Raw genomic sequence first — 25,883 nt, 5'->3', positions numbered from 1 at the left:
TCTGCTACCGCCCCTGCTCAGCGCCCAGCGCCGTCACTGCAACATCTGACACGAGGCTCAGAGCAACGCCTGGGAGGGAAAGCCTCGGGGCAGCCTGGAAACGCAGCGCGCGATCACGGCGGCCAGGGAGCCAGCGGCACGGCTGCCGGGAGGCCTCGCAGGGAAACGGGGCGCAGGGCTGGCTCCTTCAGTCAGCTAAACAGTGCGGGGACCGTCCTGGGCGCCCGGTTGCCCCAGCTGGGAAGGTGGTGGGAGCTGCATCCAGCTGATCTGTACGTGCACAAGGTGACACAGGACCCAGAAGGCTGCTCCTTGCTCTGAATTTAATAGTGACGGGCGGCTGTGGACACATATGAGGCCTCAGTCCAGCAGCCTCTGGCTGCCGCCTGGAACCAGGAGCCATCCAAGGCTCGTGGCGAGTTCCCAGCTCCACGGCATCCCCGTGACTCTGTGCTCAGTCTCTGCAGCTAATTTGCCCTGTCCTCTCTAATAAGTTAGGATAAATAAAGGAAGCACCCGACCCCCCCACCCTCCCTCCGCGAGCAGCGGGGCGATGCGGCGCCCCACAGCCCTGCCAGCCCCGTCCCCCTGCCCCGGGCACAGCGCTGGGCACTGCTGCTCTGCCCAGCCCTGGCACGGCCCTCGCTGCCCGGGAACAGCTCGCTGCAGCCCCAGCAAATACAAAAAAGACTTAGAAAAGGAGGAGGTTATTACAAAGTGGGGAGAGGGAGCAGCCAGGCCAGGTCTCTCCCATTTAGGGCCTTCACATTCTGTCTATAGCCTGTTTCCCCTTACGCCCATGGGTGCCCGCAGCTTCCTTTCCCCACCCCACTGCCCCTAACCCCAGCAGCGGCCGTGCAGACTGCCCCAACATGTCCCCCCCCGCCCCCTCGACGCATCCCAAGTGGGGAGAGTGCCAGGACGCTCCTGTCTCCCAACGGGCAGGCACCGGCTGGTGCTGCCAGGATGCGGCGAAGGACACAGCCCGGCTGGGCTCGAGCAGCAGGGCTGCCCCGCTGCAGCACAGCGCCCTGGGCCTCTCCCTGCCCCCTCCTTGTCCCTGGCTCTTCCCGGAGCAGCGGCGGATCCGTCCCTGGAGCGCGTCCATCAGGCCTGCTAGGTCTCTCCGCAGCAGTTCCCTGCAAGGCAGAATGAGGGAGGGCTGTCACACAGGGACACTGGGAGCAGAGAACAGCCCTTGGCTGGCAACGACTCCTCCCTGGCCCTCACTCTGGCACAAACACGTTCCCTGGTGACCGCAGTGGGACAGCCAGGCCTCTGAGATGGGTTCAGAGGGCCTCAGAGCCCAGCAGAGAGGTGCTTTGCTGTGTTTGTCTCTCTCTGCCTGTTCCCAGAGGTCGGAGGCAGCCCTCCTCCTACCAAGGCCACTCTGGGAACATACAGCAGGAGACACGGGGCACCAGGAAGACAGAGGCTCCAGGCCAGGAGCTGCTCTTACCCAGGATGTTGTGCTTGCAGAGAGGGCAGGTCTGCTGCAGGAGAAGCCAGGGGTCCACGCAGTCCCGGTGAAACTCGTGCGAACAGGGCAGCACCCGCAGCCACTGCGGGGAGAAGCAAAGAGGAGACATGAGCAGGGTGGGCAGGGTGCAGCGACTAGGTTAGCAGGGCCACGTTTCTGCCCATCACAACGAGCAGTCAAGTGACCCATCCTGTGTGTCCCATTTTCCTTGTGGGGACACCTCAGCCTCTACGAGCTGAGACAAGAGGAGGGTCAGACCCATAGGCAAAAGCCAGGCAGCTCCAGAGAAGCGGAACCAGGCCAGAACCAAGCAAAGGGATCACGCTCGCTGGTCAGTCCCAGCTGCGGCACCATCAGGGCTGGCTCCAGGCTCCCCCTGCAGCCCTGAGCTGCCCTGCAGCCCTACCTGGCTCTTGTGGAACTGGTCCAAGCACACGGCACAGCTGTCGATCTCGCAGGCCTGGTTCTGGAGTGGTTTGCCCGGATGGTATCGCCGGGTTTTCAAGGCTGAGAGGCGCTGCACGATGTGCTGCTTCAGGTCCAGCTGTGAAGGCAGAGCAGAGGGTCAGGCCCTGGCTGCATCTCTCCAGCATGAGAAAAGCAGAGGAGTCTGTCCCACCTCAGTATCCTGCTCCAACAGGCCTTGCCGAGACTGCCGCTGGGCCTGCACGATCACCCCCGTGCAGAGGAGCAGGGCCACGAGCAAGATGGTGTTCCAGAGCTGCTGCAGGTACTTCTGCAACAAGAGCACGGGGAGGCACTCAGGGACATGGGTCTGGGCAGGAGATCCCTCCATTCACCTCCACCCCAGCGAGGCCCCTACCCCTGCAGAGCTCCACACTCCTCTGACAGCTACAGCAACACCAGGGACGCTTGTTCTGCCCCCTCCAGCTCCACGGCAGTCGCTAGGAGCCGCGTGCTCTGCTCCTTCCATACCAACACCCCGGCTGCACGGGAGCCCCAGCGGGAGCCGCTCACCCACCTGGACCTGCGAGCTGTTCTCTCCCGTGCAGATGACTCCCTGCCACTCTCCATAGAGGCCCCCTCGGGAGAGACCACAGGTTGACCACAGCGTGAGAGTCACTCCCTGCAAGGCAGGACACAGCATGGCCGTGTCAGAGCACGGCGCGGCGTGAGGGTCCTCAACCCTGCGCCGCACAAGCCGGAGCCCCCACACCCCGTCAACAGCACCAGCAAGCCCGGGCACCTTGCGGGCACTGCTTGGCCAAGCAGGGGGGCAAGGGGGAAGGAGCCTGGAGCAGAGAAGTGACCACGAGAGGGCATTAGGGCCCTCAGATCTGATGAGGAAGGGCAGCGGGATCGTGGCTTGCTGCAGGGCTGCAGCTCAGTGGACAGGGGTGGGAGGGAAACAAGGAGATGAAGTGCGAGTGGAGAGGTGAGGAAGAGCCGCGGGCGGCAAAGCACCACGCGGGCAGGTGCCCAGCTCCAACCGCCGCAGCGCGTGGAGCGACGCGGCGGGGAAACCGAGGCGCAGCCTCAGCAGCCTCTGCAGGTTGAGTGCTCCCTGCAGCGCCAGCGGAGCCATCAGCTAGGGACAAGAGCAACAGCTCGGCTGGGCACGGCCGTGCCCCGTGCCCCTCACGCACCAGGTTCTCCAGCAGCACTGCCTGGTACGTGATCTTCGCCGTAGCCCGGAGCCCCCTGCGAACAGAAGGTGTGAGGAACATCAGCGCTGCGGGGGGGCTGACCCTGCGCGGCCCCGGCACCCTGCAGCGAGCCCCGGGCCAGCCCGCGCCACGGCTGGCACAGGGACGGGCACGCGTGCCCGGCTCTCCCGGCTGCAGGAGGCACCTCGCAGCCACCCGCACCGCAGCTCTGGCCCTTCCAGCCTCTGCTCTCTAGCACCCGCGTCCAGGCCGGCACTTCAGGACACCGGTGACAGCGTGTGCCCCCGTGCCCATGCTGCAGGTGATGCACAGCCAGCCCGGCTCATTTATATTGAGACCTAAACGACATGGCCAAGAGACTGTCAGCCCCGAGAGCCCCGTAGGAACGCGTGGAAGAGTGCGGGTGCCAGGGAAGCAGCGGATTCAACTCAAGTCCTCCCTGGAAACACGTGTCTCATCCAGCATCCCCTGCCCCAGGGAGCGTGTTGGGTGCTGCCTGATTCCTCCAGACGAGGGACGTGATGTGCTCAAGCGCTGGCCGTGCTGCGCTGCCCCTTTGGCGGCTCCTCTACAAACCCGGTTTGCAATAAGGTGGCCTCACCGCAGCAGTGCTCCCAGCAGCTTGGTGACATTGTCTGAGGACTGGATCACGATCACGGGCTTGGCAAGAAGCTGGGACACATCCAACTGCAGCGGAGGGAAAAGCGACAGCTGTGAGCAGGGCCGGCGGCCTGGCCACCCCGTCGCAGGGCCGCCAGCGGCCTTTCCCACCTCTCGGATCGCGTTCTGGTTCAGCGCCAGGATGAGCAGCGCCGACGCCCCCAGCACCAGGGCTCGCTTCATCTGCGGACAGAGAGGGCCCGAGCTCGCACGGCCTCGATGAGCAGGGCCAGCGGCCGCGCGCCGCTCGGGCAGCCAGCGCGGGGCTGGTTCAAGGGGCCGCGTACGTATTCGTCCCTGCAGCCAGGGGTGCAGGGAGCTCCGCTGTGACAGCGGGGGACCCCGGGCCTGGTGCGGCACAGCAACGAGGGGCTGGCACTGCTGGAGCCACCCCCTTCCCGCCAGCTCTCCATGGCGAACATGGAGCATGCGGCACCCCGCGAGGAGGCACCCAGGAGGCGCCGGGGGGTCCCGTCGGTCACCTTGCTGACCACGGCGGCGGTGAAGGACTCTTCACCCTGCGCCTGCTCCTCGCCCACGGGCACCACGCCGATCCAGCTGCTCTCATCGCCCAGCGCGGGCTCCGCGTCTCCCACCTGCGGGCACCGTGGCGTTGGCGGGGCACGGAGCACAACGGAGCGCTGGTGCCCAACACTCTCTGCACCCAAAGCGCCCACGGGCTCCCTGCATTGCGCCTGGGGCTGCACGTGGAGACGTCCCCCACCCGGGGGCTGCTGCCAGCTCTGTCCAGTGCCCCCCGCCACCCCCTGCACCCCTGTGCCCAGAGACCTCCCCGGTGCCCGCAGACCTCCTGGTGCCCGCAGACCTCCCCGGTGCCCATAGACCTCCCCAGTGCCCGCAGACCTCCCCGGTGCCCATAGAGCTCCCTGGTGCCCACAGACCTCCCAGTGCCCGCAGACCTCCCCGGTGCCCATAGACCTCCCCAGTGCCCGCAGACCTCCCCGGTGCCCGCAGAGCTCCCCGATGCCCATAGAGTTCCCTGGTGCCCATAGAGCTCCCCGGTGCCCGCAGACCTCCCGGTGCCCACAGACCTCCCAGTGCCCGCAGACCTCCCAGTGCCCGCAGACCTCCCCGGTGCCCGCAGAGCTCCCGGTGCCCATAGAGCTCCCCGGTGCTCACAGACCTCCCCGGTGCCCGCAGACCTCCCGCTGCGCCCCCACAGCGCCCAAACTGCTCCCCCGTGCCCATCACCACCCCGTGCCCGGGGCCGCCCGGCACCTACCGCCCCCCAAGTGCCCGTTACCACCCGGTGCGCCCTGCCCCCCCGGTGCCCGCGGCCCTCCCCAGGGCCGCGCAGGAGCCGCTGCGGGCGCGGCGCTCACCAGCACCAGGCTGCCCCCCAGCTCCTCGTGGCGCGGGGCCCCGCGGCCCGGCGCGGCCCGGCCGCCCAACACGGCGCCGCGCAGCGTGTACGAGGCGCCGCCGCGGCGGCCCCCGGCGCCGGCCACGGCCACGTCCACGCGGGCGGCGGGCGGCGGCCCCGGCACCCCCCGGCACAGCGCGAGCAGCGGCGCCAGCAGCGCCGCCCGCACCGCCGCCATGGCCGCCCCGGCCGCCCCGCCGCCCCCTGGCGCCGCGGAGGAGCCGCCGCCGCCGCCCCTGCCGCGCCCGCCGCCGCCGCCAGGGGGCGCCGCCGCCGCCAGCGCCACCGCGCGGGCCACGGGGGAGCGGCGGGAGCGAGGGGCCGTGTGGGGAGGGGGGACGTGTGGGGAGGGGGGACGATGTCGAGGCACGAGGACAGCATGGAGGCACGGGGACAGCATGGGGCAAGGGGACGTGTGGGGAGAAGGGGCGGCGTGGAGGCACGAGGACAGCATGGAGCGAGGGGACGCGTGGGGCGAGGGGATGTGTGGGGAGGGGGGACGATGTTGAGGCATGGGGACAACACGGAGGCATGGGGACAGCGTGGGGCATGGGGACAGCATGGAGGCATGGGATAGCAGTAGGGCATGGGGACAGTGTGGGGCAAGGGGACAGCATGGAGACATGGGGATAGCGTAGGGCGAAGGGCAAGGGGACAGTGTGGAGGCACGGGGACAGCGTGGGGCCTGGGGACAGCATGGAGGCATGGGGATAGCAGTGGGGCATAGGGACAGTGTGGAGCAAGGGGACGTGTGGAGCAAGAAAACAGCATGGAGACATGGGATAGCAGTGGGACACAGGGACCATGTGGGGCAGTGTGAGGCACAGAGGGTGCAAGAGAGCCTGGGGACAGCGATGGGATGCAGGGACAGTGTGGGGCATGGGGAGCACTGGGGCACAGGGGCAGTGCGGACGCTTGGGGACAGCAGGGGGGCACAGGGAGTGCTGGGGCAGTTGGTGACACGGCTCCCGTGCGCACACACAGCAGCCGGGCCGCAGGGCCACACTGTGCCGGCCCGCGCGTCCCCGTGCGCAGGCGCGTGCCCTCGGCCCCGCGCACCAGGCACGTGGATGCACGGGGACCCCAGCATGCGCACCCATGTGCACATGCACGGGCATGTGCCCGCTGGGCGCAGCGCCTGCACGTGCCATGCGCTGAATTGCCCATGCGCAGGCGCCCGCGCAGCCCCGCGCACGTGCAGCCCAGCGCCGCGGCCCATGTGTGCCCACGGCATGTGCCGCGGTGGCCCTGCACTGAGCTGGCAGCGGGGGGAGGACGGATTTGCCATGAGGATTAGCCCGGCCACCCACCCCGTGGCACAGGCGTGTGCAGGGCACCGCGGCCAACTGATGCCCGGCCCGAGGGCGGCCGGTGCGCGTGGAGGTGCCCGGCAGCCCTGGCAGCGGCCACCAGGGCCTCGCACGTGGCCTGTTGCAACGCGGCCGTGTTACAACAAGGGGGCTTGTTTGCCACCTCCGGGCACCCGCGTGGGCCGCTTTGGGGCCGGGCAGACTTCTCCGCAGAGCCGTGCTAGGCGCCGTGGGGCTGGGCAGAGGCGCATACTTGCACGGATTAGGAGGGGATTAACACAAATCCAATCGGGGATGGTGCCTCCCATGTGCACCGGTGGCAGCGTTGCCCTTTCGGGATAGCCCGGTTCTCCGGCCGGTGCCTGGCCCGCTTCCCAAAAGCCGGGGGAGGCGATTACACTCATTGCCCCCAGCCAGCGGGACCAGTCTGAGGGCATCCCGTGTGCGGAGGAGAGGCCCCGATGATCCTCCTCGGCTGGGGGTACCCACACGCAGTGCTGTGCACGTGAGGGCGCCGGCGGCTTGTCCGGGGTGAAGCTCCCAGGTCTCATCCCCACCGGAGAGGTGCCCGGTGTCCCGCAGGTGCAAGGCTTCCCGCGGCCCCGGATGCTTCCTTGGGTGTCCTGGGAACAACAAGTCGAGCCAGCTCCTGCCGAAGGGGGCCGGGCAGCCGGGTTACGCAGCTACGCAATTGCGCGGAGGCGGCTGCCTAACCCGGCTGCCCGGCCCCCTTCGGCATCCCTGAGGCTGGAAACTGCTCCTGCAGCCGGATATTTCGCTCCGCAGAGCCTCGAGGCCGGTGGAACAGTTCCCAGCTCCGGATTAGCCATCGCGGCGGTTGAGCCCCTCTGCCCTCCTGCTTTCCCCCGCAGTTAAATCCGGTGGTGGCTTTTTGACGAAAGGAAGCGGGGAGGGGGTTAAACGTGCTGCCGATGGTGTTTCCAGACTCTGGATGCCGGATGTTTTTGGTATCCCAAGCATCCCGCCTGTATTTGCTTTCCCTTAGCAGAGACGCGGAGGCACTGCTGGTACTTCAGGACTATTTATTTTGGCTGGGCCCTGGAAGCCACCAGGGCTGTGCTGTGGGGACAACATGTGCCAGGGACCTCCACTGTCATCTCCGCATGCCGGGCACAGGAAAGCGGCATGGAAAATCCCCACCATGGCCAAAGCTGACGGATATCTCCGGGCTGGCACCCTCAGGTGCCCCCCTTCCCTGTGCAGAGGCTTTCAGAGGATGCGATTGCAGCTGCTCTTTCCAGCCTTTTCCCTTTGTGGCTGCCATGGGACAAGCTTGTCCTGCCGCCAGAATCCATCCAGAGGAGATGGCTTCAGTTTGGGGCAAAACTGGATGTAAGACCCATTAGCAGCCGCCATTTCACTTCAAGTCAGGCCATAGGAATGAGACAGGATCCACGGTGGGAGCAGAACCCATGGTACATCTCAGCTGGGAGCTGCTCTCCAGATACAAATACATAGTAAAACCCATCCAGCTCTGTCCCAAGCACCGCATCCTCCACCAGGACATGAACTGCAGTGAAAACACAGCTCTTGCAGCAGAGCTGACAAGCTGATCCTGATGTACTCCTTGTTGCCTGGAGTATTTTGAACACGGATATCAAAAAACGGGGACGTTCTGGTTCAGAAGCTGTCTGAAACACATGGAAAATAGATATTTTCATTAGGGTAGCCAAAAACGTGTTCTTATTTTTGCTTTTGGTGGAATAACCCCCCACGGGAGCAGCGTGGCCGTTGCCTCGAGCTCTGCCCCGCGCCGTGGGCAGGGGCTCTGGAAGGCGCCGCTGCAGGTGCAGGCCCCGCGTGCGTAAGCGCGGCTCCGATTGCAGCAACGCCCGTCCGCAGCGTGGGAGCTGTGAGGATACACACGGCTCTCCGGGACGCACCCAGCTTCATGGGACGTGCAGGGCTTCACCCAACACACAGGGCTCCACGGGACACCTATAAAAATATATCAGAGGTGAAAGGAAGACTGGGGAGAAGGCGGGCCTGCTGCTGAGTGAGCTGGGTGCCCAGCTGATGAAGTACATAGAGAAGGCAGGGCTTCTGAAGGGTTTCTCTGCTTCAATATTCACAGCTAAGGACATCCTTCAGGAAGCCCAGACCCTGGACACCAGGGAGGAAGTCTGGAGAAAGGAGGACTTTCCCTTGATTGAGAGGATCAGGCTAGAGATCTCTTAGGCAAAGCTGATACCCACAGATCCATGGGTCCCGATGGGATGCACTCATGAGCACTGCAGCAGCTGGCAGATCTCATTGCTAGGCCACTGTCCATCACCCTTGAAGGGTCACGGAGAACAGGAGAGGTGCCTGAGCCTGCAAGAAAGCCAATGTCATGCCAGTCCCCAAAAAGGGCAAGCAGGAGGGTCCGGTGAATCACAGGCCAGGCAGTCTCCCCTCCATTCCCAGAAAGGCGGTGGAGCAGCTCCTCCTGGATGTTGTCCCTAAGCATGCGGAGGACAAAGTGATCAGGTCAGTATGGATTCACCAAGGGGAAATCATGTTTAACCAAAGTGGTAGCCTTCTACGGCTGAATGACTGGCTGGGGACACGAGGGGGAGAGCAGCGGGTGCTGTCCTTGACTTCAGCAAGATTTTCAACACTGTCTCCTATAACATCCTCCAAGGCAAGCTCAGAAGTGTGCCCTAGATGAGTGGCATGAGAACCAGCTGAACAGCAGAGCCCAGAGGGGTGTGATCAGAGGTGCAGGGCCTACTTGGAGGCCTGTAGTTGGTGTTGTCCCCCATATGCTGGGTCAATACTGGGTGTGGGATTGTTCAACTGATTCATTAGTGACCTGGCTGAAAGGACAGGCTGTTCCCTCAGCAGGTTTGCTGAGGATGCCACACTGGGAGGTGTGGCTGACACCCCAGAGGGCTGCGCTGACATTCACAGGGACCCAGACAGGCTGCAGAGATGGGTAGAGATCGAGAGATGCCCCTGGAGAAGAATAACCCCAGGCACCAGTACAGAGTGGGGGCTGACTGCTGGAAAGCAGCTCTACAGAGAAGGACCTGGGGGTCCTGGTGGACAAGTAGTTGACCATGATCCAGCAATGTGTCCTTGTGGCCAAAAAGACCAGTGGTGTCCTGGGGTGCATTTGGAAGAGCATTGCCAGCAGCTGAGGGAGGTGACTCTCCCTTTGGGCTCCCCAGGACGAGAGAGACATGGAGCTGCTGGAGAGAGTCCAGCAAAGGGCTACAAAGATGACGAGGAGACTGGAGCATCTCTCCTGTGAGGAGAGGCTGAGGGAGCTGGGCCTGTTCAGCATGGAGGAGGCTATTTTCAGTGGTGTTCAGCGACAGGACAAGAGGCCATGATCACAAACTGAAGCACTGGGAGTGCCACATGAATTTGAATTCCTTTTCTTTTCTTTTCCCTTTTTTTTTTTTTTTTTTTTCTGTGAGGGTAACAAAGCACTGGGACAAGTTGCTTGGAGAGGTTGTGGAGTCTCTTTCTCTGGAGATACTCAAAACCTGCCTGGACGTCATCCTATGTGACATGCTCGAGGTGACCTTGCCTGAGAAGGGAACCTGGACTTGATCTCCAGAGGTGCCTTCCAACCTCAACTATTCTGCGATTCTCTCCACAGGGCCCATATGGCTCCATGGGACGTGCACGGCACCAAGGGATATCCATGGCTCCATCCTTGGAGTGTGTTCATAGGATACACATAGCTCCATGGGACATGCACGGCTCTGTTGGACACACATGGCTCCATGGGACACACACAGTTCCACAGGACACACACGGTTCCATGGGACAGACACGGCTCCATGGGACATGCACAGCTCCATGCGACACATGTCTCCATGACACACGCCAGGTTCCAGGGGACGTGTGCAGCTCCAAGGATGCTCACAGCTCCATGGAACAAGCACAGCTCCGCCAGACATGCATGGCAAAGCCCAGGAGTGTGAAGGGGCTGCGCTCACTGCTTGAGGTGACCCCAGCGATGCCATGGGTGGTACCTCTGGTGGCACCAGAGACACGTCAGGCAGGTGAGGGGGCGGGCGGCACCACACGGGGGACGTGTGGCCGAGATGGTGCCAGACCCTGCTCTGTACGCGTGGGCACGACAGCCCAACCGCGGCACCTCCTCCTTCCGCGGGGCACGCGGGGCCCCCCCTGCCCTTGCCCTGTCCCTGTGGCGAACAGGGACCCTCCCTGCTCTGGCTGCCGCCCCCACGGCCGTGCCCACCCCTGCTGCCCCCGCGCGTGTCCCCGGGCCCCGCGGCCCCGCTGCCCACGCGGGCAGCGCGCAAGGTCCAAGGCCGCGGGGCGGCCCGGGCGCGGCGGGGGCGGCGCTGCCGCCTCCACGCGGAGCCGCCGCCGCGGCCTTTAAGAGGCGGCGCGTCCCCGCGCGGAGCCCAGCGCCGCCGCCGCGTCGCCGGGAGCCGCGCCGGGCCCCGCGGGCCGCGCCACCATGAGCGGCCGCGTCGGGGACCTCAGCCCGCGCCAGGCGGAGGCGCTGGCCCAGGTGAGGCGCGGCCGGGCATCCCCGTGGGCGCGGGGCTGCGCGCGGGGCTGCGCGGGCACCTGCAGTGGGGGGCTGCCGGGGGACGCGGCGGCTCTGCGGTCCCCTCCGAGCGCAGCGCGGAGCCGCCTGCTTCTGCTTGTCGTCTGCTGCCGCCTTGGCCCCAGCGCGTCCCGCTCAGCTGCGCGTCCCCGCTGTCCCTCCCGCGCTGCCACTGCTGCTCCGGCCTCCACAGAGCCCTGGCCGGGCAGCAGCAGGGAGCATCCGGCCGGGCGCTGTGGGATGAGGTGGCCGTGGCCAGGACACAGCCTGGCAGCCGGCCCGGGGGGACAGGCCTGGCCGCCCTGTGCTGCCCACCGTGTCGTTGACCCCGCTGCTCTGCAGGAACCCGCGGGCACTTCGCCAGGGCAGGCCCGGCTCCAGCAGCACCCCCAGGGTGGCACAGGCTGTGTCCTGGCACAGTCGCGGCCCCGGTGGCGGTGTGGCACGCGCCATCACGCCCTGACCCGAGCGGAGGCGCTGAGCCCATTGGAGGCTGGAAAACCTGCAGTGACAGCAGTTCCCTGCTTCCTGGGTGGCTTCTGAGCTGGAGGCGGGTGTCCTAAAAGCCCGGGTGTCAGATCCATTGGGAATCCTCTGCCGGGCTCAAACGGGGCCCTGGAGAGTAGCGAGGTCCCGGGAGCGCGCAGGTTTGCCCCCATCCCACCTTTATCTGTTTACAGCCACCACCTGAGGGGTTTATCTCCCTGCGCAGTTTAATCCCGATGAGAGGGCAACTTCACTGACTTTATCTTATCGCTTGCTTTTGAAGGCAACTAAACCCCGTCCCGGGGCGCAGGCCTCAAGCCCTGGTGCTGCCAGCGTCTCTGCTCGCCCACCTCCCCGCGCCGAGAGACGCGACCCGTTCGGGGCAGCCCCGTGGGGCGGCTGGCGGTGCCGGGAGCCTGCGGGGCCGTGGGTGCCCCTTGGCACGCCGCTGCCTCCCTGATGCAATCCCGCAGAGGGCCCACGAGCCCAGAAACCCGCAGTGCCGGGCCGGCCCGCCGAGCTCCCTCGCGAGCGGTGTTGTTTTTCTCAGGGTGAAGAAGCTAATCCGGGGTTTAATTGCACCTAGATTAGCGCCATCTGAACCTAAGCGGCCTCATTAAGGGCAGGCCCCTGAGTGGTATGGCATGGGGGTGGATTTGGGTCCTGCATCATCTGGGGACACCGGGATCAGTGTCCGGGGCTGTCCTCGTGTCCTGAGGGACACCCGGTGCCGGAGGGCCAGCTCAGGGATGGCCTGGGCTGGGTTCAGCCTCCTGCTGGCCTGGAGAGGGACAGTCCCCTGCCAGGGAGCGGAGACCGCGCTGCTCGTCACACCTACGCCCGCACCGCTGGCCTCGCGGGTGCAGCACGAGGCAGCCCTCCGCTCTTGAAGGCCGGCATCGCCGCTGGCAGGGCGCGAGTGCCAAGCCTTGCTCCGCTGGTGCCTCGCAGAGGTGCCAGGGGGCTCTGGGCGCTGACCCGCTGCCCCTCTTCCCCCCGCAGTTTCGGGAGAACATCAAGGACCTGCTGCCCTCGCTCCCCTCGCAGGATGACCATTTCCTCCTGAAATGGCTCCGAGGTAACAGGCGGGGAGGGCGCTGGGGACTGCAGCGGGAGGGCGGCCTGGGGAGCCCAGGGATGCTGGAACGCGGGGCTTGGGCTGCGGCCTGGCCGGCCACGGGGGCTGCCCGGGGGGCAGGCTGCCTGGGGCCCGCGTCCGTGGCACCCTGCTCTTGGACTTTAGAAAGGTGATAAGAGCCGAGATTGGCAAAGGCAGCGGGTTTGGCAATAGCAGAGCTCACAGTCCGGGTTCCCCCGGGCTGTGCCACGGCTGCCCCGTGTCCCGGGGCCTGTCGCGAGCTGTCCTGGGTAGGGGCTGGCATGGCTGCGGGGAGCCCTGGGGCAAGCGAGGCAGTTCTGCCCAGCCCTGCGACGTGCTTGCGCCTCTCTGCTCTCTTGCAGCGCGCTGCTTCGACCTGCCCAAGTCGGAGGCGATGCTCCGCAAGGTGAGAGGGCGACGCGCTCGGGGAGGAAACCCCAGCGCCGGGCCTGGCTCCCGGGCCCTGCCTCCCCCTGTGCCGTGGCTCCGCTCGCCTATGCTTTGTGTGGGACACGCTGCCCCATGAGGGGTGCCTGAAGCTGCCCCTTCCTCTCCTGACATGGGACACCCCTCTGCTGTGCGCCCTGCTCAAGGGCTCGGAGCGGTCGGGCTCGGAGCGCTCCCCATCCCTAGCACCCAGCGTGGGAATGGAGGGTCTCCTCAGCTCAGCTTGCTCTGCCTTGCGTTCGCAGCACGTGGAGGTCCGGAAGCACATGGATGCGGACAACATCGTCAGCTGGGAGCCCCCCGAGGCGAGTGTCCCTGACGGAAGCGTCCCTTGGCCTGGGGGTACCCGATGGCCATCTGAGGGCCACGCACCACCTCGGCCCTGAAGTCCTCTCCGCTCCCGCAGGTGATCAGGAAATACATGTCCGGGGGCATGTGCGGCTACGACCGGGAGGGCTGCCCCGTCTGGTACGACATCATCGGGCCCCTGGACGGCAAAGGGCTGCTCTTCTCCGCCTCCAAGCAGGACCTGCTCAAGAACAAGTTCCGTGACTGCGAGATGCTGCGGCTGGAGTGTGAGAAGCAGAGCCAGAAGGTGAGTCCCGTCCGCCCGCGTCCTGCGGGCCAGGCTCCCTGCGCCAGCCCGCTCTGCTAGCCCACGTCCCCACCAGCTCCCGTCCCGCCCTGCTGTCCCCACCAGCCCGTGTCCCCAGCGGCCTGTGTCTTGTCCCACCCTGCGTCCCTGCCCCAGTGCCGCACGCACGTCGCAGTGCCCTTTCTGCACTGACGTTTTGGAGGAGGCCCCGGCCTGGCGCTGGCATTGGGCTGCCACCCTCATGTGATGTGCCCTGCTCCTGCAGGGTGGCCAAGTAGGAAGCCACGGGGTGCCAAGGGCTGGCTGGGAAGCCGTGGGCGGCTGGGCTGCGAGCGGCGCTTGGGCAATAACCACGGCTTCCCCACGCAAACCGGCTGCTCATGTAACTGCAGACCGCGCCGGGGCCCATCCACGCTGGGTGCAGCCGGGCTCCCCACTGTGCCAGCGCCGCGGGGGGCTGCGGCGCCGCTCTGCAGCCACCCACTCGCCCCATCCCTCGGCACGTTCCTGGGCACAGGGCCCAGCGCCCTGCAGGGGCTGGGCTCTGCCTTACGCCCTGTGTCCTCCCTTGCTCCCAGCTGGGCAGGAAGATCGAGATGGTGCTGATGGTTTACGATTGCGAGGGCCTGGGCTTGAAGCACCTCTGGAAGCCGGCCGTGGACACGTACGCAGAGGTGAGGGGCTCCGCGGTGCCTCTGCCCCCAGCAGGGATCAGCTCTGCTCTGGGCGTCTCCAGCGCGTGTCCCCGCGGGGGGGACGGATGTGCTGCTGTGCACAGCCCTCCTCCCTTGTTGTTCCCGAGCTGCTGTGTTGACTCGGGGATCCGGTCTGACTCGCTGCCGAGGGCTGATGCAAGAGCAGATCCTTGCAGGAGCCTGGCTGGGGGCAGCCCACCCCACAGCAGCTTTAAGGGATCCCTGGAGCTCATGGTGGAGCTCGAGGTGTCCCATGCGCTGCCCCACACTCCTCTGTGTGTCCCCAGTGAAGCCCAAGCAGGGAGTGGGGCAGGGAGAGGTTCAGGGCTGGAGGGCAACCATGGGGCTTCCCTTTGAATAAAGCTCTCCTCATCTTGCAGCTCCTGTCCATGTTTGAAGAGAATTATCCCGAGTCCCTGAAGCGCCTGTTTATCGTGAAAGGTGAGGCCAGCGCCGACCACGCTCCCTCAAACCCCGTTTCTGGGCCAGCACCGCTGTAACGCTCGGGCTCTGTTCCCCAGCTCCCAAGATCTTCCCGGTGGCCTACAACCTCATCAAGCACTTCCTGAGCGAGGACACGCGCAAGAAGGTCGTGGTGCTGGGATGTGAGTTGAGCTCAGGCCCTGTTGTCCGTGTCCCAAAGGCCACCCTGGCTCCTCCAGGGACTGCAGGGCAGGGAAGAGACCTGTGGGCTGCTCCCAGGCTCTGTGGGGATCCCCTGGGGATCTATCCGCACCACCGTCCCCACTGGCCTGGAATGTCCCAGCAGGGCAACCCTTTGGCCAGGTTGAGGGTTCACCTGGGGGTACTGGCCCCCCAGGAAGCCCCCTGACTTGCTGCCCTCTCTCCTGCCAGCCAACTGGAAGGAGGTCTTGCAGAAATACATTGACCCCGAGCAGATCCCTGTGGAGTACGGGGGCACCCTCACAGACCCTGATGGGAACCCCAAGTGCCCCAGCAAGGTAGGAGGAGATTCCTGCTGCCCCGCAAGCCCTCCCTTGTGAGTGCAGGTGGCAGCAGTGCCCCCTTCTTTCGCCTGGTTCCAACTCCTTCCAGATTAACTACGGCGGGGACGTGCCCCAGAAGTACTATGTGCGGGACCAGCTGTCGCAGCAGTACGAGCACACGGTCGTGGTGAACCGGGGCTCGTCCCACCAGGTCGAGTACGAGATCCTCTTCCCTGGCTGTGTCCTCAGGTGAGGCGGGCAGCCGGGCTGGCCGCGGGGCAGGGGCTCCCTTGTGAAGCGGGGCTGGGGGCGATGAGGACCAGGAGGAGGTGCTGTCCCCCATGTCAGGCCCTGACTGTGTCCACATTTTTGGCAGGTGGCAGTTCAGCTCAGAGGGGGCCGACGTGGGGTTCGGGGTGTACCTGAAGACCAAGATCGGGGAGCGGCAGCGTGCAGGCGCCATGACTGAGGTCTACCCCAACCAGCGCTACAACTCGCACATGGTGCCCGAGGACGGCTCCCTCACCTGCTCCTCGCCAGGGGTCTGTGAGTGTCCCCTCAGCGTCCTCCCAGGGTGACCTTGCTATGCCAGCCGCAGCGGGGGATGCAGGAGGGCCGCAGCACGAGGGGGACAAGTGGCCCATGTGGGGACTCGGGAGGGCTCGTGTCACCCCCGTGCACAGCAGGGGTGCGTGAGGGATGGGGTGCTGATCCCCTGCGCCCTCATGCCTGCAGATGTGCTGCGCTTTGACAACACCTACAGCTACATCCACACCAAGAAGGTCAGCTACACCGTGGAGGTCCTGCTGCCGGACAAGAGCTCGGAGGAGCAGATCCAGAAACTGGGGGACAAGATGAGCGAGGTGGCCCTCAGTAACAGCCCTTAACGCCTGCACCCGGTGCCTTACCCTGCCGGCTTCCCCCAGCCCTGCGCCACGGCCCCGCTGCATGGTGGCCCCTTGTGCCCTCTGTCACCCTGCCTCGAGGGGACCGTGAGCGAGAGACGCGAGAGGGCGCAGGGGCCGCTTCCCCTGCCCGATGTTGATGGTGGCCTTGCTGCTTTTTTGCTGGGGGCAGCCAGGGCACAAGGGAAAGACTTCAGCCCTGGTGCCCCATGAAGTCAAGCGGGGCCGAGCCTGCCCCTCATGCCAGCCCTGGGCTTTGCACCCTCTGGCTGGGGCAGGCCTCCGCTCCCTGCACTGAGCGGGGTCCCCTGAAGCACGCACAAGAGCACCCTGCACTTTTGGGGTGTGCTGACCCCGAGCGGCTGCTCTCCGGCCCCCAAGGACAGCACCGGCCCATGAAGGAGACCGACCCCAGCCCTGAGGGCCACCATGAGGACGGAGCCCCCGGGCCTGTGCCCAAGGAGGGGCAGCTGGGGCCGAGGGGCAGGGACTCAGGGGTGCCTTATGTGAGCGGGGTGGCCCCCGCAGCGCGGGGCACGCTGTGGGAGTAAAGGGATGGACAGAGCTGCGTCTCGCTTGGTCTCTGGGGATGGGGCCAGCGGTGCCACTGGGCCCAAGGGCTGGGGGACGCTGCAGGGCCCTGACCAGCCCTGTAAAAGCACCTGCTGTTTTGTCAGACCCCAAGGAGGCCCCATAACCAGCTCCTGCTGAGCTGTCAGTCACATAACATGCAAATGTTGTGTCCCCAGCCCCACAACTGGACCTGATCGTGTCCCCAACCCCACAACTGGCTCTGATCGTGTCCCCAGCCCCACGGCGACCCCGATCGTGTCCCCAGCACCACAACTGCCCCCTATCGTGTCCCCAGCCCCGCGGCGGCCCCCATCGCTCCCCCAGCCGCGCTGCCCCCTGCCCCGCGCTGCCCCGCCCTCTGACGCAATCATTGCGTCAAGCCCCGCGGCTCCCCTCAGCCCGGGAGCGAGCGGCGTCGCGCGCGTCACGTGGCTGCCAGCACCTGCGCCGCTGCCGCCGCCATCTTTCTACGGGGCGGAAGAGCGGGCGCGAAGGGGCGGGGGGAGCGTGTGCCCGCTGTCGTCCCGGCGGGCGGGGCGGCGGCGGGAGCGATGGGCGCGCGGGAGCTCGACCCGTACCGGGACACGTGGATGCGCTACCTGGGTGAGCGCGCGCGCCGACACCGCGGACCGGCACCGGCACCGCGGCTGTGCGCGGCGCCAAGGTGACCCGAGGGCTGCCCGCAGGCTACGCCAACGAGGTGGGCGAGGCGTTCCGCGCGCTGGTGCCCGCGGCGGTCGTGTGGGCCAGCTACGGCGTGGCCACGGCCTACGTGACCGCGGACGCCATCGACAAGGGCAAGAAGGCGGCGGCGGCGGTGAGGAGCCCGCCGGGCGCGCGGCCCGCGCCGGCCCCGCGCCCCCGCGGCCGCAGCGGGGCCCCCTGCCCCGCGCCCTCGCCCGAGGCCCCGCTGTGTCCCCGCAGGCGCCCGCGCACGAGAGGACGGCGCAGGTCGGCGCGGCCGTGGTGGACACGTTCGTGTGGCAGAGCCTGGCCTCCGTGGCCATCCCCGGCTTCACCATCAACCGCCTGTGCGCCGCCTCGCTCGTGGTGCTGGGCTCGCTGACACGCTGGCCGCTGCCCGTCCGCAGGTGGGCTACCACGGCGCTGGGGCTCTCCGCCATCCCCTTCATCGTCAAGCCCATCGACAGGCAAGTGCAGCTCCCCATGGAAGGGCTGGGATGGGGGGTCTGGGGCTACCTTGGCAGCACAAAGCAGCCCCCAGCCCCCACAGCACTTTCTGGTGGGAGGCAGGTGGGGGGACAGAACCACAAACGCCCCAGGAGCCAGGGCAGCTCCCAGGTGGTTGCCCCCATCTGGGATCCAGCTGCTCCTGCTCCCTCTGCTCTGCAGGACTGTGGATTTCCTCATGGACTCCAGCATTCGTAAGCTCTACAGCACGGGGAGAGAACCTCGCTCCTCGACCTGAGCCGCCTCAGGTGCTGCTAGCGCTTGGAGCTGCTCCTTCTCGCCCGTGTATCAACACGGCACCAGCCACCCACGCACCAGCAGGACCAGCTCCTGGGGGCTGCGCCGTGTCCACGCTGCCTCAGCCCCTTCAGGACATCCCTGCAGGGCCTGCGGCGCTGGGGGCTCCTGACAGAGCCTGCTGCTCCCGGCCCCAGGGCTGGTAGGAAACCCAGGCACTTTGATATAGGCTGCTGAAACCCGTTCACTGTGAAACCATGCTCAGGTCACAGCCCCCGAGCAGCCCAGCAGCGGATCTGCTCTGCCGGCACCCAGTGACTCTCGCTGCGCTGACGGGTCCTAATAAAACATTTCAGGTCTGACCCCCCCTCTGGCTCTGTGTGGTGTTTAGGTCACTCAAGTGCTGCTGGTACCAGCAGGACTTGTCACCTGTGTCCCCTTGCAGGAGACACCTGGCCCCAGCACAAAGGTGAGGGCAGGAACCTGAGCCCTGAGGCCACACAGGGAAGGCAGAGGAGCTGCTGCATCCCAGCTCCGAGCACGCTGCTCCTTTTCCTGCAGGGATGCACCCACCTGGCCATGCTGTGTCAGCAGCCCTGCTCCCACCACCTTCCCCTTGGCCACAGCTAAGGGCTTACACTGGTCCCAGCCTCCAGGCAGTGGGGGAACAAGCCCTGCATCTCCCCATGCAGCACCAGGAGGGCGCCTTGCACAAGCAGTGGGATGTCCCAGCCTGCAACCCAAGCACCCTGCACCCATTTTTCCATGTCCCAGAGGCATCAAGGATGCTCCTACCTTCCTCAACCCCTGTTGGCCAACTTACAGGAGAGCCTGAGGGCAGCGGCCTTGGGGCAGCCACCACCTCAACTGCTGCATCCCACAGCCCCAGTCCTCCAGGGCTGGCTGGCCCCAGCAGTGCTCCAGCTGGAGCCACCACCTCCTACAACATCCGCTTTGGAACTACACATCACAGCCTGGGGACACTAGGACATGTCACTGCCAGGCATGAGGCCACAAGTCACAGCTCCCCCTGGTCCCTGGGGTCTGCTTCTTCCTGCAAGGGAGAAGTAGTTGCAGGACAAGCTTTAGAGAAATGAACTTGTATTGGGCAGGAACAGGGGTATCGAGTGTCAAGCTGTGCCATGCTTCAGGCTGGAATAATCTACACTGGACTCCTGCTGTTTCTCTGACCCTTCAGAGATGACGAGGGCCCCCACCACGGTCTGCAGCTCCGCGTGGAAGGGGTAGCGCTGCCTCGTCTTCAGGGGCCGGGGCCTCCTGCCGCGTCGGTGCAGGCGGGACACGGCCCAGCCCAGGACGAGGAGGCCTCCCACGAGGACAGCTGCCACGAGGGCACTGCCCACGAACGCTGTGCTGGCCAGGAGGAGCCTCTTCACCGTGCGGCACCGCGCTGGGGGAGGAAGAGAGGTTTGGGGGATCGCACCGTGGGATCGGATTGCACCTCTTGGGCTTCCTCATCTTGGGAGGAAGCAAGTGCTTGCTCCCAGGCTGAGAGACCACCAAGAGCCAGAGCTCCACAGCCCTCTGAACCAGGCCAACGACTGCAAAATCATGAAGCCATTTGGCCCCAAGTCTCAGCTGCACAAGGTCTGTCCACATACCTTCATACCATGGGGTTTCCTCCCGCATCAGCAGCGGCCCAACCATCTTCTGGTGGAATATCCCCTCTCCTGGGAACTCTGTAACAAAGACAAGGCCCTTAGAGATCCAGTTGTGTCCCCTGATCCCTGTTGTGACAGGGCAGTGTGACCAAAAGCTCCCTTAGCTCAAGTGAGGGAGGGGTGCTCCCTTCTGCTGGCCCACGGCTCCCAGAGCAGGAGAGCACCCTCCACCTGGGGACAGCAGCAAGCTGGTCCTGCACTGCTCCCTTGGGACTGGCAGCCTCTCCATGAGGCTGTGTCCAGGCTTGGGGCCCCAAATTACCCTGCTGTGGCTTGGCAGAAGGCCCAACTGCTCGGAGTCCTGTAGGGCCCCAGCTAGCCTGACTGGGCAAGCTGTCACTGTGGAGAAGCCACCAGCAGTCATGGACCAAGAGCCCCTTGTCAGAATGTGCCCATAGAAAGCCCCAGAGGTGACAGCCCAGGGCAGGTACCTGGCAGCTCTCTGGGGAGGCCACCACCAGCAGGGCAGTGGGTGTCACAGCAGTCACACAGGGCGCTCTGGGAAGGGTCCTCCGCATTGAGCCAGCTGCAAGGAGAAGGGAGGAGCTGAGGAACCTCATGCCCCATCCCCAGGACCCACACGGTGCAGCTCCAGCAGGTCCTGCAGTCCTCTGGGCTGAGCTGCCCAAGAGGCAGCTTTCCCAAAAGGCCTCCAGAAGGCTCCTGTCCCCTTCATCTGCACCTAGGGGCAGTTCTCCCAGTTACCGTGGGAGAAGAGGCAGTGCTGAAAGCAAGAGGGGAGGCTCGGACCCTGGGAGGGAGCCCCATGGCTTTCTTGCTCTGCCCAAGCCCCTGTGGGTGCTCTGGCAGCCGCTCAGGTGAGGAGAGCGGGCAGGGAGCCCCCGCAGAGGCCGTGCTCACCTGGCAGAGGCATTGCTGTAGTAGCAGGATTTCTGGCCGTGTCTCTGGGCAGCCCGGGTGCCCCAGGCGGCGAGCAGGCAGTGCAGGAAGACCTGCCGAGACACCAGCACGTCCTCAGAGGCTGCACGGAGCCCAGCCACAGCACCACCGCAGAGCAGGGAATTGCATGTTCAGAAGGTAGCATGGGCCACACAAGGCCTTGGTTAGCTAAACCATAGCCTTGCTTTGAGCTGCAGCCTTCTTTGGGGGCTTTCTGCTTGCTTCGCACACCTACCACGCACCTCCACGTCCTTCCTCTTCAGCCCAGGTTTCCCACCCCTGCAGGGATCAGGGACAGCTGGGGAGGGGAGCAGAAGGGAGCCAGGAGGAACAGCACTTGGGTACTCTGGAGCACCCCAGGACCTCTCCCTGATCACCGAGTTCCTCCCTGCACCCTGGTCTCACCTCTTCTTCCGGCTCATCACCCAACATGAAGGCTGGGATGGTCAATTGGAGGGCAGACGCCTCTCTCCGGTGCCAGACAACACTGCCCAGCTTCTGGCCATGCAGACATCTGGGGAGGAGACCAAAGACCCATGAACCACCCAGGGGCCTCTCCATGGCTGATGCCAGGCTCTGCTCTGGATGAACGTCCCAAGCAGAGATGGAAGCAGAAGCTCTTCAGAAAGAGGCAAGAAAAGGCAGACCCAGACCCATGGCCCTGCCTGGAGGTGTCTGAACTCTGCAGCTAGGGAAACAGCTGGTCATAGACCACTCATCCCTGTCATTATCCCAGTCCCTGAACAGCCACTGACCCCTGGTTGTTCACAATCACGTAAATCCTCCTGGAGCGGCCCAGGTGCTTTGAGTCTGTCCCATAGCATTCTTCTACATAGATCTTCGGGGAGATGCCAGGACCAAACTCAACCCTTGCCTCCACATGGATGGGAGATCCAGGAGTGAACACACGAGGCGTCTTCATGGCACTAGGATCCCCTGGTAGAGACAGGAGACTTGGCTCAATGCTGCAGCTCTGAGCCTCCTCCAGTCTGGATTGGGATGTGGAACAGACATCCCAGCCCACCAGAATCTGCTTCCACCCCGTTAGACAGGTAGCCACCTAAAGGGATGTTATTTTGGTGCCCACCACAAGGGTGAGCCCTTGCCCATAGAAGGCCAAGAGCTGGGCCAGCCCTGTCCCCCGCCACTCTTCCCGTTCTCCAGAACCACAACCCTTCCCTGGTCCTCTTCCCCCCGAGGAAGCTCACAAGGACCACGGCACCCATCAGCCTAGGGAGAAGCACCCAGGCCCTCTTCCCTCCCAAAAGCCTGATCGTGATGTCAAGCATGTGGTGGGAACATCTCCAGGCTATTCAAAGCCCTACACCACCCACACCCCTGCAGATGGCCAGTGGCTATTGATGGGCTGGCAGGGATGTCTGGAGAGTGTCTAGCACTGAAGTCACCCCAGAAGAAGCACTGGCAGCTGCAGAGCAGCCCCCACGTTGGCCTTTCTGGGCAAGCATTTTGTAGCCCAACCCTCAGTTCTCATCCCCAGAGCTGGTGGCCCAAGGCAGAACCTACCGGAGAGCTCTCCATCCACCAGCCTCAGAGTGAAGTTCATCCTGGGCTTCTCTGAATGGAGGCGAGCGTGAACCTTGGCCAGGGCTGGGCCAGGAGCTGGGGCACCAGCCGGCGCAGGAGCAGCCCTTGGCTCCAGGCTGGAGGATGCTGAAAGAGCCACCAACGTGGGAGGGGAGGACGCCAAAACAGCTGGAGTCATCGTGGTCTCTGCAGCGAGCGGGGAGAGTTCAGCTGACAGGATGAAGAGCCGAGAACGCAGCAGCATGAGCAGCACATCCCAGGCACAGCAAGGGTGCCTGGATCCGATCCCTGGGGGCTCAGAGCAGGGCACCTGGCCTGCATCTACCCTGGCAGCAGCTGCCTTGGGCAGTACTGCATTTGCAGCAGCCCCTGGCAGCCCTGCAGAGACCAGCAGCCCCAGCACAAGGGGCACAGGGTGCCCAGGAGGCTGCAGAGGCTGTGGCACAGGGCTCCCATCCTCTCTCACCTGCCACCCCCAGCACAGCTCCACACACCAGCACAAACCAGCAAGACCCCATCCTCACAGAGACCTTCCAGCCTCCCACACCTGGGGGCCTTTAAAAAGCCCAGCGCTGGGTGCAAATAAGGCCCAGGTGGGTGCTCTGCCAGGATGGGCCTTCTCACAAAGCAACGAGCTGACAAATTCGCAGCCCCATAGCACAACTGTGAGCCACAGGGATGGGGGAGGCTGGGGAGTCCCCTGGTCCTTTCTGGGAGCCCTCTCTAGGTGTCAGGGTCCATGGCCTAGCTGTGTCCAGCCCCACTGTGGTGGCAGCAGAGCAATGTCCCTCCTCTGTGTCACACTGGGGTGGTCTGGGTAGATCCCTGCAGGTCCCGGGCTCTCTTGGTGTGCTGGGTCACAGCTCTCCACTGTGGTCACACCATGGGAACATGGCCCTACACAACCCTAGAGGGTTTTCGGTGCTATGGGAAGGATGAGGCCACATTTATTTAAAACCAGCTGTGCTCAGCAGGGCCTCCCAGGGCCCTTCTCCTTGGGCCGCTCAGGGGACTGTGTCTGCCTGGATTTTGGGGACCACCATGCCCAGCACCTGGCTTGCACCGTGCTCTGTCATGGCCCTTGCTCCTCACTGCTCCCCAGGGGCAGGAGCGACCCAGGCAGCTTGGAGACCTGACCCTCCACTGTGGCTCCTCGTGCCCTCAGCTGGCCTCAAAGCCCCAGGACAGACCAAGGCACCTGCAAGCACCCGGCTCTCCCACCCTCCAGAAACGTAGGCTGTAGCAGGGGCTGAGCCCCAGGGTGCTCAGTTGTCTTCTCCTGCCTAGGAGGGACCCCAGTGCGGGTGCAGCCCATGAGGCACCTCCAGGACCTCTCCCTGCTGCAGGTGACCTACCCCACCACAAGGCTCCCATCCCTGGCTTTGATGGGCACACAAAGCCCAGCGCATCACACCGTGAGCACCAGGTGAGGGCAGGAACACAGGATCTCACCATGCTTGGGGTTGAGCCAGGCCAGCCTGGGGGCAGTCATGGCTATTAGGTGGCAAGTGTTGTACCATGCAGGACCTGTGGGTAGCCAGGACAGGCACAACCCTCTTCCAAGGGACAGGCAGAGGCAGGTCAGCCCCTCCAGGCTTGGAGCCCCCCACCAGCACCCTGCTGCACCCAAAGTATTTACACACATGGTCCAAGTGTGGAATGAGTTTAATAGGACTTTTTACATCTTCCTTGGCACTGAACAGAGGCAAGGAACAAGTGGTGCTGGTCCAGCCTTGGAGCGGAGCAGCCAGCACTGCAGCACCCACAGCTGGCAGAGGAGGGATACGTGTGTGTCTGAGCACACAGCCAAACCTTGCTTTCTCTGCAAGACAGGGAGCAAAGGCCCTCGGCAGGCCCTGGTACTCAGAGGGAGCTTGTGGCATCCCAGGAGCTGGGATATCCCAAGGCAGCAGGAGGTGGCTGCAGTCACCCCCTGCCACTTGGCCATGCTAATGTAGGACCCCCTGAACCTCCACCACTGCCCACAGCAGCAGGGCTGGTGGGGCCCAGGGTGGTGCTGCCAGACGCTGGCGCTGGGCCCTGCACTTTGAGAGGACCGATGAGGATGCTGTGTACAAGCTGGTCTTCATCCAAGGTGCCTGTGAAAGGAAGAAGCCTTCACTGGGCTGTGGGCAGTGAACTCCGACTCCTTGAGCTGCGTTCTGCCTCCCCCACAAGCTCTGGCCTAGGCCCCCTCCCCGGGGCTGCCTTGCCACATCCATGGCCTCAAGCCAACATGCCATCCCCAGCACAGCTCCTCCTGCTCCATCAAGAAGGTGACACCATCCATAGGGACCTGAAGGGTCTCTGCACCCAGGATACTCTTTGTTGCTTCCCACGGGAGTCAGGTGGGCAGGGAAAGGCAGGCACTCCAGGTTTCTCAACCCATGGGAATCCATGGCTCACCCTCAGCATCCCAGGCTGCTGGGAGGTCCTCACTGTGCAGGTCTCTCCTGGCCCGAGAGCTGGTGTCAGGGCAATGGTGGTCACAGCAGTCACACACAGAGTTTGCAAAGGGGTCATCCAGGAGCTCCCACCTAGGAGTCAGCACAGGGACCAGTGAGATGCTGCTGTGCCCAGCATGGAGCACATCACAGGAGATCCTGTGGGTGGTGGGGACTTGGAGATACTGCAGGGAGCTCATCCCCAGCACCTGCCTTATGTCCCTGAGCAGCACCACAAGCAGCTGAGGGATGGTGACCACAGTGACAGGGCAGGGAGTCCCCCGCACCTCCTTGCACTGTAGGGACAAGTGGAATAGAGAGTGCTGGCAGCTCTGCTTCAGCCTGACCATTTGGGTCTTGATTCCACACCAGTACCAGCCATTCTTGTTGCTTCACAGTGTGTTGGATGGAGGAAAGCAAGTGCTGTTGAAAGCCCCAGATGCTACTCATGGGGATGGGGCAAACTCCACCAGCGGCAGAGCTCAGGGACTCCGCAGAGGCACACGTGGCTTAGTGCTACCTGGGACAGCCCTACAAGGAGGGCCAATCAAGGCTCCCTTCTTGGAAGCCAGGATTTTCCCACAGGTCTGTACCTGGCCATATCCCTGCGAAAGGAACAGGCCTTCCTGGTGGCATCTGCATGTAGTGCGGGGTCCCACACAAACACTTGGCAGTGGAGGTAGATCTGCAAGGGAAGAGATAAGGATGTGGGCAGACCTCTCAAGCTAGAGGTCTTAGTCTCTGCAGGGATGGACAGAGACCGGGACGAAGGCCAGCCCTGCTGTAGCCACAGCTGGTGGCCTTGGGGTTGCTGCTCAGCGATCTGGCACTCCACAGGAGATGCAGGACTTCTTCCCAGTCATGCTTGAAATGACAAGGAAATCCAGGGCTGAGTGCTGCCACCTTCCCCCATGGCGGCCAGCTTTCCAGCAGGAATATCAAAGTCTCCTTGCTGTGACTCCAGCAACGCTAGAGGCTTCAAAGCCCCTCAAACCTTTTCCTGACCCAACTTGTTTACTCACATCGGAGCCTGCACCAACAAACTCAAAGGCCTGCAAGGAGAGCTGGAGAACTTCAGGGGCTGCTCTTGGCAAGTAATGGGAGTTTGCCACCTTTCCCTCCACAAGGCACCTGGAAC

General features: G+C 64.5%; 4 protein-coding genes and 1 long non-coding RNA gene across 5 annotated transcripts; 2 read left to right on the top strand and 3 right to left on the bottom strand.

Moving 5' to 3' along the window:
* Window positions 1-1,090: 1,090 nt before the first annotated feature.
* RNF215 (ring finger protein 215) lies at window positions 1,091-5,330 on the bottom strand. Its single transcript, XM_088532200.1, has 10 exons — window positions 5,112-5,330; window positions 4,251-4,364; window positions 3,880-3,951; window positions 3,710-3,795; window positions 3,088-3,142; window positions 2,463-2,567; window positions 2,100-2,216; window positions 1,887-2,024; window positions 1,460-1,562; window positions 1,091-1,139 (listed from the first exon to the last, which is right to left on the bottom strand). Exons 1-10 carry the CDS (start codon window positions 5,328-5,330, stop codon window positions 1,117-1,119), a joined length of 1,032 nt encoding a protein of 343 aa, XP_088388326.1. The 3' UTR covers window positions 1,091-1,116.
* Window positions 5,331-10,879: 5,549 nt separating this feature from the next.
* Window positions 10,880-16,165, top strand: SEC14L2 (SEC14 like lipid binding 2). The gene is made up of 12 exons (XM_088532288.1): window positions 10,880-10,960; window positions 12,488-12,563; window positions 12,947-12,990; window positions 13,277-13,336; window positions 13,438-13,626; window positions 14,205-14,300; window positions 14,702-14,762; window positions 14,843-14,926; window positions 15,177-15,283; window positions 15,378-15,517; window positions 15,645-15,814; window positions 16,004-16,165. The coding sequence occupies exons 1-12, from the start codon at window positions 10,907-10,909 to the stop codon at window positions 16,153-16,155; spliced, it is 1,233 nt and encodes a 410-aa protein (XP_088388414.1). The 5' UTR covers window positions 10,880-10,906; the 3' UTR covers window positions 16,156-16,165.
* Window positions 16,166-17,292: 1,127 nt separating this feature from the next.
* Window positions 17,293-18,175, top strand: MTFP1 (mitochondrial fission process 1). Its single transcript, XM_088532199.1, has 4 exons — window positions 17,293-17,349; window positions 17,433-17,603; window positions 17,651-17,897; window positions 18,100-18,175. The coding sequence occupies exons 1-4, from the start codon at window positions 17,298-17,300 to the stop codon at window positions 18,173-18,175; spliced, it is 546 nt and encodes a 181-aa protein (XP_088388325.1). The 5' UTR covers window positions 17,293-17,297.
* Window positions 18,176-19,304: 1,129 nt separating this feature from the next.
* On the bottom strand, window positions 19,305-22,320 carry LOC148593081 (zona pellucida sperm-binding protein 3-like). Its single transcript, XM_088532256.1, has 7 exons — window positions 22,281-22,320; window positions 21,512-21,692; window positions 21,162-21,270; window positions 20,718-20,809; window positions 20,288-20,382; window positions 19,797-19,874; window positions 19,305-19,585 (listed from the first exon to the last, which is right to left on the bottom strand). The coding sequence occupies exons 1-7, from the start codon at window positions 22,318-22,320 to the stop codon at window positions 19,305-19,307; spliced, it is 876 nt and encodes a 291-aa protein (XP_088388382.1).
* Window positions 22,321-24,720: 2,400 nt separating this feature from the next.
* On the bottom strand, window positions 24,721-25,806 carry LOC148593080 (uncharacterized). Its single transcript, XR_015913806.1, has 3 exons — window positions 25,768-25,806; window positions 25,339-25,430; window positions 24,721-24,838 (listed from the first exon to the last, which is right to left on the bottom strand). It is a non-coding gene; the product is annotated as an uncharacterized LOC148593080 (long non-coding RNA).
* Between the last annotated feature and the right edge of the window lie 77 nt (window positions 25,807-25,883).

This window comes from Tinamus guttatus, unplaced genomic scaffold (assembly GCF_059628265.1).
Source record: "Tinamus guttatus ecotype Peru unplaced genomic scaffold, ASM5962826v1 Tinamus_guttatus_pri_ptg000459l, whole genome shotgun sequence".
Lineage (NCBI taxonomy): Eukaryota > Metazoa > Chordata > Aves > Tinamiformes > Tinamidae > Tinamus > Tinamus guttatus.
Note: the sequence above shows the minus strand (reverse complement) of the source record. Positions and strands in the feature narration are given on the sequence as shown.